Below are 15,994 nucleotides of genomic sequence, written 5' to 3' on the forward strand. Positions count from 1 at the left end.
AAAAAAAAAAAAAAAAGAGGAATGGGGCTAAAGTTAGCTCAGTGGTTAACTGTGCTTACTGCTCCTAAATAGAATTCAAGTTCAGTTCCCAGCACCCATGTGGTGGCTCACAACCATCTGTAACTCCAGCGTCAGAGGCTCTGATGCCTCTTTGTGCTTCATGGACACCAGACAAGCATATGGTATACAGACAAATATGTAGGAAAAACACACCCATAAAGATAAATAGTAATGGAGCTGAAATCAAAGGGTCGCCACACATTTGAAGCCAGCCTAGGCTGTAGTATGAGATCCTGTCTCAAGACAAAACAAAACAAACATGCTCCCGACATGAACTCATGTTATCAAGAAACCTCATGAGGAAGCCCTCAAAATTCATGTATACCTGGGGCTGGAGAGATGGCTCAGTGGTTAAGAGTGCTGGCTGCCCTTCCAGAGGACCTGGGTTCAATTCTCAGCATCCTTACCATGAGCACCAGTCACATATACATATGTGTCAGCAAATACACATAAAAGTAAAATAAATCTTTTTGTTTGTTTTGTTTTTGAAATAGGATTTCTCTGTGTTGTCCTGGCTATCATAGAACTCACTCTATAGACCAGGCTGGCCTTGAACTTGGAGGTCTGCCTGCCTCTGCCTCCCAAGTGCTGGGATTAAAGGCATGTGCCACCACAGCATGACTAAAATAAATAAAATTTTTAAAAATTCAAGGACATGAATTTTGAGGGCTTCCTCATGAGGTTTCTTGATAGCATGAGTTCATGGTGGAAGCATGTTTTGTTTTGACTTGAAAGAGGATCTCACACTACAGCCTAGGCTGGCTTCAAATTTGTGTCGATCCTTTGATTTCAGCTCCTTGTGAAGCCAATCTGGCAATGAGGCACCTAGTTCCCTACAAATGCAAACAGGCCAGCAGCAGATCAAAGGTCCCAGGCTAGCTCCCAAGCTGATTCCCACTCCCACCAATCAGATTCCCAGGCTGTTCCAACTTACATGCTGCCTCCCACTCAACACACTCCCTTGAAACTGCAAGGCTCTCCCCACCTTTTGCTATTCTCTCTGCATCTTCACAGTCTCACTATACCAGCAACTCACTTTGTAGACCAGGCTGGCCTTGGACTAGGCCCTGCCTTTGAGGTTACTTTAAAGTGTCTATATATAGATGTGTTACAGTCACTTTTTAATTACATTTGTTTGAGGTCATTTAAAAAAATGATTTGCTGTGCTAAGGAGCAAACCCAAATCTTCATGTTAGAGATGTGGTCTATCTCTGAGTCATATTCCAAGTCCCCCAACATTTAAGATAAGGATTTATTTAGTTAGTATATAATGATTCCCTGGAACTGGAATTAAAGACTGTCATTAGCTGCCATGTGGGTGCTAGGAGCCAAAGTCAGATCCTCTACAACAGAAGTGCTTAATCACAGAACCAGCTCTTCAGTTTTCTTTTTCTTTTTTTTAATCTTATTTGTACTTAAGATAGGATTTTATGGTGTGGCCCTTTCTGGCCTATAACTATCTATGTAGGTTAGGCTGGCTTTAAACTCACAGAGATCCTCTGCCTTCTGAAAGTCTGGATTAAACATTTGGCATGCTTCATCACTTTATTTTTAATTTAATTTTAGAAAAGGATTGCCTTTATTTAATGTGTTTGAGTGCTTTGCTTGTATGTATGTAGGTATATGCACCATGTGCTTGCAGTGCCCACAGGGGCCAGAAGAAGGTATTTGATGTCATGGAGTTGAAGCTACGGTTGGTTATGAGCTGCAGGGTGGGTGCTGGGAACTGAATCAGGGTCCTCTGAAAGAGCAGCAAGTGCTTTAAACCACGGGGCCATTTCTTCAGGTCTGTTGAAGGCACTTTTAAGTGTTTGTATTTAGATACGGTGAGTTCACTTTAAAGTAAATCTGGATCATACATAGTTTGTGAGACGCTGCTCAGCCTTGTGTTAAGCCTGAGAGTACATCAGTAGAACCTTTCCATCTCAGGATTCAAACAAACAAACAAGCAAACAAAGACGGTGTGTGCCAGAGAGAGAGAGGGGTGGGGGAGGGAGGGTGAGCGCGCGAGTGAGCGAGCGCTCATGAATTTCCTTTCTTATGGTGGTCAGGTTTATGGTGCCTCTTCCTGCTAAGCCATCTCGCATGTCCTCTTTATTCTGCTTTTGTTTTGGTCTTGGCTCTTGTTTTGGACAAAGGCGATCTCGCTTAACCTAGGAAGTAAATCTGTAATTTCCTGCGCCCACGCATGTCCCTGATTCAAAGAGAGCTGAGACGAACACCAAAGAGAGGTATCTGATCGGAGAATTTATTCTCGTTAAAACGCAAAGATGCCTACCAGGTGACAAACTCCGGCAGGACCGCTCTGAGAGTCTTGGTGCTCAGCTGTCATTCAGGCAAAGGGGCGTGTCAGCGCCCGCTATCCAATCAGAGACGCCTGCGTATAGGCGTGGGAGCGCCAGGGGCGGAGCGCGAGGAGAACGCTGTTCTCCTGACTCCATTGAGTCAGGAGAGAAGGGGTCTCAGCCGCGGAGGCGGGAGCCTAGGAGAACGCCGGGAAATGGTGAGTGAGGCCGGCTGGCCGAGGGCGGGAAGGGGCGGCTGTAGCGCGACGCAGCCCAACGCGATCGCAGCGGACCTCTATCTCAGCGTTGGAGTCTGCGCGGGAGAGCGTCGCTGGCTTGGCTAGGTTTGGCGCCACTCGGCTCCACTCGGCTGCGCTCGGCTCCACTCGGCTGCGCTCGGCGCCACTCGGCTCCACTCGGCTCCACTCGGCTCCACTCGACACTCGGAGCCACTCGGAGCCACTCGGATCTGCCCGGCTCCTTTCGGCTCCACTTGGCCTGCTCTGCCTGCCTGGCCTCTGCTCTTTTCCGGACTCTGAGACTGCGCAGACTTGGCTTCGACCAGCTCTGTGTTGTGATTCCCGACTCGAGTGCGGGATCCTAAGGCGGGATCCCAGCCTCCAAATAACGGGGACCCGTTTCCCTTTAAGGGTTCCAAGTTTGTGGGCGCCAGGGTCTCGAACGCACGATTCCATATTCTTTCTTAGCTCTCCTTAAATCCCCAGGTTTCCAAATGCCAAATTTCTCTCCTTTGGACTGCATCTCTGTCAACTGTCACCACTGCTGCGGTCCAGCAAGAGGCAGTGTTTTAATTATAGTTTTAGAACAAATGTACGGGCTTTCCTTTTTCAAGATTTTTTTGACTCTTTTTGAAATTATTTACATATTGAGTGTGTGTGTGTGTGTGTGTGTGTGTGCGCGCGCGCGCGCGCGTTACAGCTCTGCTTGGGCTGCTCAGGGGAAGGTTTCCCCAGCAAAAGTTCTGCTCCAGGAGGGGATGGTTTCCCAGTTCTGCTCCAGTAGGGGACCCCACCCCCAGAAAGTTCTGCTCTTGCAAAAGTGTTACAGCTCTGCTCACATAGGAATCCTGGCAATCAGGAGTCAAGGAATACTACAAGGCCACACACCGTAACAAACCTCACATAGAGATTTATTAGGAGAGGAAAAACCCAGGAGAGGGGCTGCCTCTGCTGGGGTGAGAAGCAGTAATGTCGGGGTCCAGCCTTGACACAGGATCGGAGTTCTCAGCTGAAAGCAGGGGTATCTGGAAGACGCACAATAAGTATACACAGAGTACTTTGGGCTACAAACTGACAGGCGATTTTTCAAGGCTTAAAGTTGCTCTCTCTTCTCTTACTCTCTTCTCTCTTTCTCGCTCGATTGCTCACTTGCAGCATGAGGCTGTATACACTCTGCATTCTCTTGACTTTTCTTCTGTGCGCCTTTTTTTTTCTCGAACTCCCACTCCTACACACCTCTGTGCGTTCCCCTTTCACTCTCACACATACTCTTCATATACATCTTACACACACCACATGCACTCTCCATTCACTCACACACACACTCTCCATACACACCTCACATTCTCTCCTCACTCACTCTTCTCATGCTCTCTTACCTTTTTATTGCCCCAGTCTTTTATTGATACTCCAAAAGCAGGTAGGAAAAAATACATTGCATAATCGTTGCTAAATCAAATTGAAAAGAATAACCACACCCCACAAAGAATCAGAATTATAATTGTTCCCTAGAGTTTCAAGCTTTCCTATTCCCAGGCCTGTGGCCAAAAATAATAATAATTGCAAACTTACCATTACTTAAACTTTTTAACTTTTGACTTCAGAGTTCAGAGCTCTGAGGTCAGCCACTTGCATTTTCATGTGAGGCTCTAATGATAAATGACATGGGCAAAAGCTGCCAGGCAATCGCCAGAAAGAATCAAGTTACTTCTTAACTCAGTAGTTCTACTAGCTTCCTGCTTCTGCATATTGCACACAATGACTTTCCTAAGAGTCCCAGTGTTCTGACTTAGTTTTACTAGTATAAGATTTTATGTATTCTATACTCGCTTATCCAGGAACCACTCTTAAATGTTGTGCAAAACTTATTTCTTTTTTTCTTGGGGTCCCAGTGTTGGCTCTATTTCATTTTCTTTTTCTTTTTTGTTTTTGTTTTTGTTTTTGTTTTTTCTAGACAGGGTTTCTCTGTATAGCTCTGGCTGTCCTGGAACTCACTCTGTAGACCAGGCTGGCCTCAAACTCAGAAATCCGCCTGACTCTGCCTCCCAAGTGCTGGGATTAAAGGCATGCGCCACCACCGCCCAGCTTCTATTTCATTTTCTAATAATTTCTTCAGACTTTATTCACAAGTCAAACATTAATCTGGAACTACCATTGTGCAGTTATTGCATTGTTTCCAAGATGAGAACACACAGCGTGGACCTGGGCCATTAGGACTGAGCTGTGCTATGCCCCTATGCTTCAGTTTTTAATTGTTTAAGAATCATTACATCAGGGCTGGAGAGATGGCTCAGTGGTTAAGAGCACTGACTGCTGTTCCAGAGATCCAGAGTTCAATTCCCAGCAACCACATGGTGGCTCATAACCATCTGTAATGGGTTCCAACACCCTCTTCTGGTGTATCTGAAAATGGCAACAGTGCACTCACATATATAAAATAAATAAATAAATCTTAAAAAAAAAAAAAAAAAGAATCCTTACATCAAGGAACGTCTAGTTTCACAGAATTAACCAGAGCAGGAAAAAGTAGGAAAGTCAGATATAATAGAATAATTATGCAGTCTCTAAGGCCAACTGAAAAGCAGTCACGAACAAATGAAATCTATACAGCCGTTGTCCAGGGCTAATGTTAGGAGAAATGGGAACAAATACTTTTTTACAAAGAGCTGCTGCAGGCTACTGAGATGTCTCCCGGCCTACCGCTGGCAGTCCCTGTCATGGTATGCTGTCCCTAGCACAGTAAGAACTGCTTATGTAGGATTTCTTGGGGGTGAGGGGTGGGGCAGAGCAGGGTGAGAATAGATGGGATTTCACTTGGGTGACCTCAGGGATTGGTGAGTTTCCCTGTTCAGAGATTTGTGGGTTTCTATGGAAAGCTCAGAGATAGATGGGATTCTGTCTCTTATCCCTGATCTTGGGCTTGGGGTCAAGTGTGGGTCAGAGTGCTCTTCTTTTGCGGTTTTATCCTATGGGAGGGGGTGGTGGTGTCTTAGTTAGGGTATTACCACTGTGAATAGACACCATGGCCAAGGCAACTCTTATAAGAACAATATTTAATTGGGGCTGGCTTACAGGTTCAGAGGTTCAGTCCATTATCATCAAGGTGGGAACATGGCAGCATCCAGGCAGGCATGGTGCAGGAGGAGCTGAGAGTTCTACATCTTCATCTGAATGCTGCTGGCAGAATCCTGACTTCCAGGCAGCTAGAACTAGGGAGAGGAGAGGCTTTTGCTGTGAGAAAAGGGTCCAGGAGTGACCATGGGAACACACTGGAGCAGGGAGAGCCAGACCAGTACTAAAACGCAAGTACCCTGGGGATTTGGCTGGGAGGTCGTCAGATTAGCTTAGAGGAATAGAGTAGAGTAACAGCTGCACGGTTACTGTACTACAAAGCTTGGTTTAATAAATCTCATCCTCTCTGCATCATTTATTTGGGAGCTAGCTGGGATAGAGAAAATAGCTCTAACACCGAGCCCAGACCCAACGAGACAAGCATCAGATGGCAAAGTCTCAAGAGTTCTGTTTGCAGAGAACATCAGTTATATACATATATATATATGTATATATATATATACATATATATATATATGTACATATACATATATATATATTTTTTTTGCTGGGCAAGCAAGTGCAAGCAGGAAAATTACATGACCAAAGGAAAAGCAGTTAGCTTGAGCTATACCACAAAAAGTTTTAACAGTTTGAAATAACAGACATGGCTCCAAGTGTGACTTAGTCTGAACAAGTTTAGATGTTACTTCTTTTCTGTCAGTGTATCTTCCTCACAGGGCATTGAGCCTGGGGATAGGACAAGTTAACCCTCAGGTTGATTTTTCGTTTGGAAATGTTTTTATCCTAGGTCAGATCAACTGAGGGTTGTCTTGTTGGTCCCCCCTCCCTCCTTCTCTCTCTCTCTCTCTTTTTTTTTTTTTCCTGAGACAGGGTTTCTCTGTGTAGCCCTGGCTGTCCTGGAACTCACTCTGTAGACCAGGCTGGCCTCGAACTCAGAAATCCGCCTGCCTCTGCCTCCCAAATGCTGGGATTAAAGGCGTGCACCACCACCACCCGGCTTCCTTCTCTCTCTTATTTTCTTCCTTCTTTTCTTTCTTTCTCTCTTTCTCTTTCTTTCTCTCTCTCTCTCTCTCTCTCTCTCTCTCTCTCTCTCTTTCTTTCTTTCTTTCTTTCTTTCTTTCTTTCGTGTAGTCTGGGCTGTCAGCATTGCCTGCCTTTGGATTTAATCATCTTGAGTGGATTTATATGCTTCTCATATTTTTCACTAGTGTAAAATATATATAATCTAGAAACATGTAAAGTATTTCCACAGTTTGTCTTATAACACTTTTCTTTCCTGGGCCATACCTCCTAAAGATTTCCCTCCTTCTGTGGTACTTGGAAGATTCAGAGTAATCTTTAGAATGCGGCCATTGCTGACTTCATTGAAGGCCCTTTCCAACTGCAGTGTGGGTTTTGTTGCTTTGCTTTGTTGTGGGTCAATCTTTTGTATCTCATTGGGAAAATTGCAACTGTCCTTTTTCTCTTAGAAGCCAGTGTGATTGAGGTGCATGGTCAAGGTTCTCGGAGCAAGAGCTACTCTAGTACTTGACCTCCTGTCTTCCTGTGCTAAGCACTGAGGAGAAGCTGCCCAGTGCCCCCGAGAGCAGGGCCCTCTGGAAGCACTTGTACCTGTGTTCTGACTTTGATGTAACCTCCTGGCTGCATCAAGTGGGAGGAGGAGAACAGGAATGGTTGAATCTGTGGTACACGTCACATACATGTTACATGTATGCTTCTCTAAAAGAACATGTTTCACTCAACTAAGTTTGATCAGTTACTGTCAGGGACATAGCCAATTTGGTGTTGATACCAGTGGAAATTCCACAGATTTTCTGTTCTCTCTCTCTCTCTCTTTCTCTATCAGTCTTGTTTTTTTTTTTTTTTTTTTTCTTCATTGTTTTGTTGTTGTTGTTGTTCTGAGATAGGGTTTTTGTGTGTAACAGCCCTGGGAATTCCCTTTGTAGACCACACTGGCCTTGCACTCAGAGAGACCTGCTTTCAAAGTAGTGTGATTAAAGGTATGCCCCACACTCAGCTGGCCTCCTATTTTCATGTGTGTAACTATAACAGAAGAAATACTTTCTCTCTCTCTGAGTGTGCCATTAAGCCATCATACACACTTGATGTCTTTTACGGAATGGTTTGTGATACAGTTTATACTAAGGCAGGAGATGAACGTTTTTCTCACCCAAAATGAAAAATTTTAATTTATATAGAATTTCTCCAGGATGCTGTGCATCCATCCATTTATCCGAGCACAGTGAGGCTTGGGCTGGTCATAGTCCTGCAGTAGAAATAACTTGCAGGTCTCCATGTGGTTAAATTTATGAGCAGCTGAGTATAGACAGATCTTGTAGTTAAGGACCGTGTTACAGGTCATGCTGTAGGATGCAGAATCATTCGCGTCTCTTCATGAGGTGAGTGTTGTCATGTTCACCATGCTTCTTTCATGGAATGCTTTAGGACTCAGTGGCTTTTGAGGATGTAGCTGTGAACTTCACCCATGAGGAGTGGGCTCTGCTGGACGATTCTCAGAAGGAACTGTACCGAGACGTGATGCAGGAAACCTTCACTAACTTGGCTTCTGTTGGTAAGAATGAAGTTCCTTAAACCTAGATAATTAAAGAACAAATGTTTCTTGCTCATTAATGAGATTTCACTGTCCAGCATGTGGAAAAGGAATACTTTGGTAAGTAAGTGTGCTAGATTATGATGATTCCTCGTGGGCCTAGAACCTATGAATTTTTCCGTCATTTGTAATTTTTTTTTCCTTTAAGGGGAAAATTGGGAAGACCAGAGCACTAGGGATCAGTGCGAAACGCAAGGAAGAAACATAAGGTGAGTTGTACTCATCAAAGAAACTGGAGTCCTGTGATGGAGTCTTTGCGTGCTATTGGAAACAACAACAAAACTCCAATTTCATGTTTGTTTATTTATAGATATTTAAATACATTATTAATTATACATTATTTTTATCATATAAAATATAAATATTTATGTTTTAAGTAACATATATATTACATCTGGTTGAAATTATATAATTTCAACCCAGAATTTCTATCCCGCCTTTGACCCTCTAGTTCCTGGATAAAAGACATACACAGAGCCTTTATATTTACAATAAACCTTAAACAGCACAGGAGCTGGGTAGATACCTACCCTCTATGCTATTAGAATCTACTTCCCCATCAGTATCCCTGAGTTATTACTTACTACTTGCTGTGTTTCACCTGGGCTGTTCTTAACTCCAGTTGGCCAGCTCTCAGGGACAGGTTTTTATGGCCCACCTAGCCCATGGCAGCTTCTCCTTCTTCCTCCTGCACCTTCTTCTCCTTGGACCCCAAGCCCAGGACTCCTAACCCCACCTATGTCTCTTCTGCCCAGCTATTGACTGCTGGCATGCTTATTTACCAATCAAAAATAACTTGGGGGCAAGGTCTACATGTGAACTGTCACATCTCTGGGACAACCAGGTCCTGGGGGCCTGCACTTAGCATTACAATGAATAACAAAAGACCAAACCTCAATACCTATTATAGAAAAAGTCCATGATTTTTTTTTTAAAGATTTATTTATTATTATTATAAATGAGTACACTGTAGCTGTCTTCAGACGCACCAGAAGAGAGCGCCAGATTTCATTATGGGTGGTTGTGAGCCACCATGTGGTTGCTAGGATTTGAACTCACAACCTTTGGAAGAGCAGTCGGTGCTCTTACCCACTGAGCCATCTCACCAGCCCAGTCCATGATTTTTTAACATTTTGTTTTTGGTGCCGGAGGGTTGACTGAGTGGTTAAAGGTACATGCTGCTTTTGTGATGGTCCTGGGTTCAGTTTTCAGCACTGAAATCAAGTGATTCACAACCTCTAGTAACTCCAGCTCCAGGAGATATGATGCTCCCTCCTGGTTTCCATGGGTACTGCACCCACATTGTACACAGTAGACAAGCAGGTACATACACATAAGTAGTTAAAAATGTAAATATTTATTTTAAATTATTTGTGTGTATGGATTTATGCATATTTGTGCATTGCCTGAGGATTGCCAGAAAAGATTGCCCAGAGTTACATGCTACTGTGCGTTGCCCAGTGTGGATGGGAACCAAACTCAGGTGCTCTGGAAGATCAGCAAGTAACCTTAACCACAGAGCCATCTCTCCAACCTCCCAAGATGGTGATGCCATTTCTTTTCCCTTTTTTAAAGTTTTTTTTCTTAATTTATGTGCCTCTGTGTGGGCGTGTTTGCACAAGTACAGGTTCCCACAGAAACCAGAGAGCATCAAATTCCCTGGAGAGCCAGGGTCAAAGGTGATTATGTACACCAGATGTGGTTGCTGGGAGCCAAACTCAGGTCCTCCGTAAGAGCAGCCAGTGCTCTTTTTCATATAGGTTTTGTTTTTAGTTGTTGTTTTTTTATTTTTTGAGACAGGGTTCTCTCTGTAGCCCTGGCTGTCCTGGAACTTACTCTGTAGACCAGGCTGGCCTTGAATTCACTGAGATGTAGCTGCCTCTGCCCCCTGAGTGCTGAGATTAAAAGTGTACACCACAATCACCCAGCTCACCAAGAACGTTTCAAAATGACAACAGCTGCACAGTATTCAAAGAATAACTCCCTTTGAAACAGTATTAAGAAACTGAGTGTAAAAACAGAACAAAAAAGAAACCACACAATATAAATATCACTTAAAATTTTTTTTAGATGTACTTATTTTATGTCTATGCATGTTTTGCCTCCATGTATGGGTATGTACATGCCTAGTACATGCAGAGTGTAGAAGGTGGTGGATCCTTTAGATCTGGATTCACAGACAGTTGTGAGCTATTTCATGAGTGCCAGGAACAGAATCTCAGACATCTGCAAGAGCAACAAGCACTCTCAACTGCCGAGTCATCTCTCCAGCCCCAATATGTCCATTTTCATACTATCTATGCTTAAACTCTTTTTTGTTTTTTTTTTTGTTTGTTTGTTTGTTTGTTTGTTTGTTTCGAGACAGGGTTTCTCTGTGTAGCCTTGGCTATCCTGGAACTCACTCTGTAGACCAGGCTGGCCTCGAACTCAGAAATCTGCCTGCCTCTGCCTCCCAAGTGCTGGGATAAAAGGCGTGCGCCACCACCGCCCGGCCAAAAGAGCAAGATTTTTTTTGTTGTTGTTGTTTTTTGTTTTGTTTTGTTTTGTTTTTTGTTTTGTTTTTTTCCAGACAGGGTTTCTCTGTGTAGCCCTGGCTGTCCTGGAACTCACTCTGTAGACCGGACTAGCCTCGTTAAACTCTTTTAGAGTACTCATTTTCTACATGCTCCTTGAAAACAGAAAAAGTATAATCTATGTTTATGACATCCTTAATGATTATGAAACTGTTAATGATGTGGTTCTCAATCTCACAGTGCTCATGTAGAACAGAGACCCTGTCAATGGGAAAGTCCATGCAGGGGAACCTTCACCCAGGCTCCAGTTCTTAAACAGAAGAATATTCTCCCTGGAGGAAAACCCTGTGAATGCGGCATATGTGGAAAAGTTTACTCCTGTCGTTCCTCTCTGAAGAGGCACATGCAGTGTCATAGTGAGCATACACTGTGGGAAAGTCACGGATTTGGAGGGAAGTTATACCAGTGTAAAGAATGTGGGAAAACATTCACCTTTCAAAGTTCCTTTCGAATACATGAGAGGACCCACACTGGAGAGAAGCCCTATAAATGTAAGCAGTGTGGGAAGGCCTTCAGCTGGCCCAGTTCCTTTCAGATCCACAAGAGGACGCACACTGGAGAGAAGCCCTACACATGTAAGGAATGTGGCAAAGCCTTCATTTATCACACCACCTATCAAGGGCACATGAGGATGCACACAGGAGAGAAACCCTATAAATGTGGGGAGTGTGGGAAGGCTTTCAGCCACCCCAGCTCCTTTCGAAACCATGAACGAGCTCACTCTGGAGAGAAACCCTATGAGTGTAAGCAGTGTGGGAAAGCCTTCAGATACTACCAAACCTTTCAGATCCATGAACGGACTCACACTGGAGAAAAGCCTTATCAGTGTAAACTGTGTGGCAAAGCTCTCAGTTGCCCCACGTCTTTTCGAAGTCATGAGAGGATTCACACAGGAGAAAAACCATATAAATGTAGGAAATGTGGCAAAGCCTTTAGTTTCCCCAGTTCCTTTCGCAAACATGAAAGAATTCACACTGGAGAGAAGCCTTATGATTGTAAGGAATGTGGGAAAGCCTTTATTTCTCTCCCAAGCTTTCGAAGGCATATGATAATGCACACTGGAAATGGGCCTTACAAATGTAAAGAGTGTGGGAAAGCCTTCGATTGTCCCAGCTCATTTCAAATTCATGAGCGAAGGCATACTGGAGAGAAGCCCTATGAGTGTAAGCAGTGTGGGAAGGCCTTCAGCTGCTCCAGCTCCTATCGCATGCATGAGAGGACTCACACTGGAGAGAAGCCCCATGAATGTAAGCAGTGTGGGAAGGCCTTCAGCTGCTCCAGTTCTGTTCGAATTCATGAGAGGACCCACACAGGAGAGAAACCCTATGAGTGTAAGCAGTGTGGGAAGGCTTTTAGTTGCTCTAGTTCCTTTCGAATGCATGAACGGATTCACACTGGAGAGAAGCCCTATGAATGTAAGCAGTGTGGGAAGGCCTTTAGCTTCTCCAGTTCCTTTCGCATGCATGAGAGGACTCACACAGGAGAGAAGCCTTATGAATGTAAGCAGTGTGGGAAGGCCTTCAGCTGCTCCAGTTCTTTTAGAATGCATGAGAGGACTCACACGGGAGAGAAGCCCTATGAGTGTAAGCAGTGTGGGAAAGCCTTCAGCTGCTCCAGTTCTATCCGGATACACGAAAGGACACACACTGGAGAGAAACCGTATGAATGTAAGCAGTGTGGGAAAGCCTTCAGCTGCTCCAGTTCTTTCCGAGTACATGAGAGGACTCACACGGGAGAGAAACCCTATGAGTGTCAACAGTGCCACAAGGCCTTCAGTTGCTCCCGTTCTTTTCAGATCCATGAAAGGACTCACACTGGAGAGAAGCCCTATGAATGTCAGCAGTGTGGGAAAGCCTTCAGATGTTCTCGCTCCTTTAGAATACATGAAAGAACTCATAATGGACAGTGATCCTTTAAATGCAAATCATGTGGTAAGACCTTCCACTGTCCCATTGCTCTTTGAAGATATTCTCTTGCTTAGAGAAACACTGTGAACAAAATAAAACTGGAAAACCTTTCATTTCTTTAGTTGTGAATCCCAGGAAAAAACCCTGTGACTGTATGTGATGGGGAAGCCTTTAATGGATATGCAACTTAATGAGGCCCACATAGATACACAGGGGAAAATAAGCCCTGTACATTAGGTAATGTGTAAAAGCCCTTAGTTGCTGGAAATCACCAACTTGTATTACAGAGTAGCAAGCATTGTGGGAAACCATCAGGAGTCTGAGCCCTCAAAACGTGAAGAGGTTCACCGCATAAGATCCTTAACAAGTGAAAAAAAATGATTAATTTCCCATCTTATTGAATGTTTACATGATACTTATTTGAGAAATTGTGAATTCATGAAGATAGCCGTTGGAAAGGAATCCTATAAGTGTGGACAGTATTGGGAAGTTCCATGTAAGTTTGTATATGTATATTTTTGAGAAGTCATAAAATGAAAGAAATAGAATTTTCTTTTATCAGATGCTCATTCTTAAGACTGTGACTCTGGGCTATAGATTTCTGTTACTTTTGTTTATATGGACGTCAAGGTTAGATTATTCTGAAAGTCATCATTAAACAATGGTACATAAATTTAATAAGTAGTGGGCTGGTCTTTTTTTTTTTGGCAGTTACTATATTTTTTAATATTTATTGTATGTATATGAGTACACTGTGTCTGATCCCATTATAGATGGTTGTGAGCTACCATGTGGTTGCTGGGAATTGAACTCAGGACTTCTGGAAGAATCGCTAAGCCATCTCTCTAGCTCAGTAGTGTTGTGGGAACTATTAAAAAAGAATCGTCAAGTTCCCACACTCCATCCAGCTATGCTCTGCCTGCCTACTCTCCAGCAGGGCCAGAGTTCCCCTTCGCAGTCACGCCAGCCCCACTCAACGACCATCCACACCTCGTTCGGCCACCACAACACCCAGCAACCTGGTAGAAACAAAACTCTAGGAGCTTATAATTAATAAGTCAGATTTATGTATCAATAAGTTCTCAATTCACAAGATGCCCACACAATAATTTCAGGGCCAATTGCTAATGATAAAAGCTGCCCACCTAGATTAGACAAAGTATCCCAATTATTCTATCCTTTAAGATACCCTAACTACCTGTGACTGTCTAGAACCATGTGGGATCAGGGTCTTCTCCTGTCCGACCGCCTCCATCTGGGCTCCCTCTCCCCTCCTCTGAGTCCTCTCTGTCCCTGCAACTCCTCGTGCCTCCCTTTTCCTTGTCCAATCACAGGCCTCCTGCTGCACTACTATTTTAATGTAATTGGACAGGGAAAATCCTGCCACACAGTAGTGGGTTTGTTTGTTGTGAGATGGGGTTTCTCTGTGTAGCCCTGGCTGTCTTAGAACTCACTCTGTAGACCAGGCTGGCCTCAGACTTAGGGATCTGCCTCCTGAGTGCTGGGATTAAAAGCATGTGCCACTGAGACCTGGCTTTATAAGTAATGTTTTTATTAAACTTGTTAAACTTTATTAACTAATTTTCCTTTTCCTTTTTGAAGTCTGTTAGAGTCACCACTGAAGGGAAGTATACTGTAAAAAGAGAAGTAATATAAAAACATATTCATTTAAATTTTTTTTGCAATGAGCTATTAAAAAGACAACAATTTAGTTATTTGTGAGAAATTTTCCTTGTGTCGTAGGTCTTCCTTATTCATATTTTTTTAAAAAATGATTTATTTTTATTATTTTTAGCTGTACATATTTTGTGTGTGTGCACATGAATGTAAGTGTCCACAGAGTCCAGAAGGTTTTGAGTCCCTAGGAAGTAGAGTTACAGGAAGTTGTAAGCCACCCAACTCGAGCACTGGGAACCAAGCTCAGGCCTTCTGCAGTTGCAGTGCCTACTCTTAACCACTGAGCTGGCTCTACCCCACCATAGATTTTCAATCATCTGTTTTATTATTAAGTTTTTTGGGGGGACGGGAACATAGATATTCTATCTAGAATTAGTGCCTCAAATTTGTAATCTTTCCACTTCAGAATCCTAAGTCTTGATTGAGGTTATGGGCATGCACCATCATGCCTGGCTCATTTATTTCTGATGCAGAGAAGCTTATTATTTAGGGCAGGAATGAAGAACCTTTCTCTGCCTTCCGTGTAATCACTTGCCATAAACGTGTGCATGCCATGTTTATTCTTGTATATTCTCATTTATGGCTCTTGGTGTGTTCTTTAAAATCTACTTTTATTGTTTGTTTTATGGAGTTGAGAATGGAACCCATATCTCGGAGCATGCCAGATAAGTGCCCTACCACTGAGCTGCCAGAGGCCAGTCCAGCATCACAGGGTAAACTGAGGCAGGCAGTGAAAGGGGAGTATGGGGTCAGCAATCAGCCGAGACTGCTTTACCTTTGGCAGGGTCTTATCTTCTTTAACTCTTTGCTCTTTTGTGGCCAAAAGCCTCTGGCTTCTGGCAATTAACTCCTGCTGATAACAGCAGGGGATTAAGAAAAAAAACTTAGTTATTTGAGCTCTTTTCTCTCTGAGTCAGAGGCTCCTCACTGCCTGGGTAAGAGGCTCAGAGTTCATTAACTCTTCATGAGCCAGAAAGAGAAGAAAAGGGAGAAAGGGAAAAAGCCACACACACATCACACACACTTTAGCCGGGCCTGACCACCTGTCTCATCCATTCCTTAAGTGTTTATGCATGCTTACATACATACACTTATACCCATACACTGATGTATGGCTATACCTATAGACAGAAATATACATATATACATTTGGTGGATGGGGCAGAGCCTCAAATGCCACACTTTATTTCTTCTCTCTGGCAATTTATACCTTCTTAGAGAAAATTTCATTACAAAAATTACCTCACAGATAAAATGTTACACAAAAGGGAGTTACAGAGGATGTCTGTCTATAACAAGTTCAAAGCAGCGTTTCATTCCATAAGCTCATTATGAGTTCAAAGCAACAGTTCCACATGGCCTTGCTTTATCATAGGGCATACCTGTGGCCTCATCCTTGGACCTGACCCTAAAATGAATGTTTTTCTTTGATCACAAATTTATCCCAAGCCTATTCTCTTAGTGCAATTTATGAAAGCTCACTGTATTCCTAATTTTGCAGCCTTTACTTACTATTTTATGAGGAGGGGCACATTCCATTCTTGATTTTTTTTTTTTTTTTTTTTTT

General features: G+C 43.3%; 1 protein-coding gene across 1 annotated transcript; it reads left to right on the forward strand.

The window, feature by feature from the left end:
• The first annotated feature begins 2,444 nt into the window (after positions 1 to 2,444).
• On the forward strand, positions 2,445 to 13,432 carry LOC116072056 (zinc finger protein 709). The gene is made up of 4 exons (XM_031343269.1): positions 2,445 to 2,563; positions 8,105 to 8,231; positions 8,419 to 8,479; positions 11,024 to 13,432. Exons 1-4 carry the CDS (start codon positions 2,561 to 2,563, stop codon positions 12,750 to 12,752), a joined length of 1,920 nt encoding a protein of 639 aa, XP_031199129.1. The 5' UTR covers positions 2,445 to 2,560; the 3' UTR covers positions 12,753 to 13,432.
• The last annotated feature ends 2,562 nt before the right edge of the window (positions 13,433 to 15,994 follow it).

Source organism: Mastomys coucha, unplaced genomic scaffold, assembly GCF_008632895.1.
Source record: "Mastomys coucha isolate ucsf_1 unplaced genomic scaffold, UCSF_Mcou_1 pScaffold23, whole genome shotgun sequence".
Classification (NCBI taxonomy): domain Eukaryota; kingdom Metazoa; phylum Chordata; class Mammalia; order Rodentia; family Muridae; genus Mastomys; species Mastomys coucha.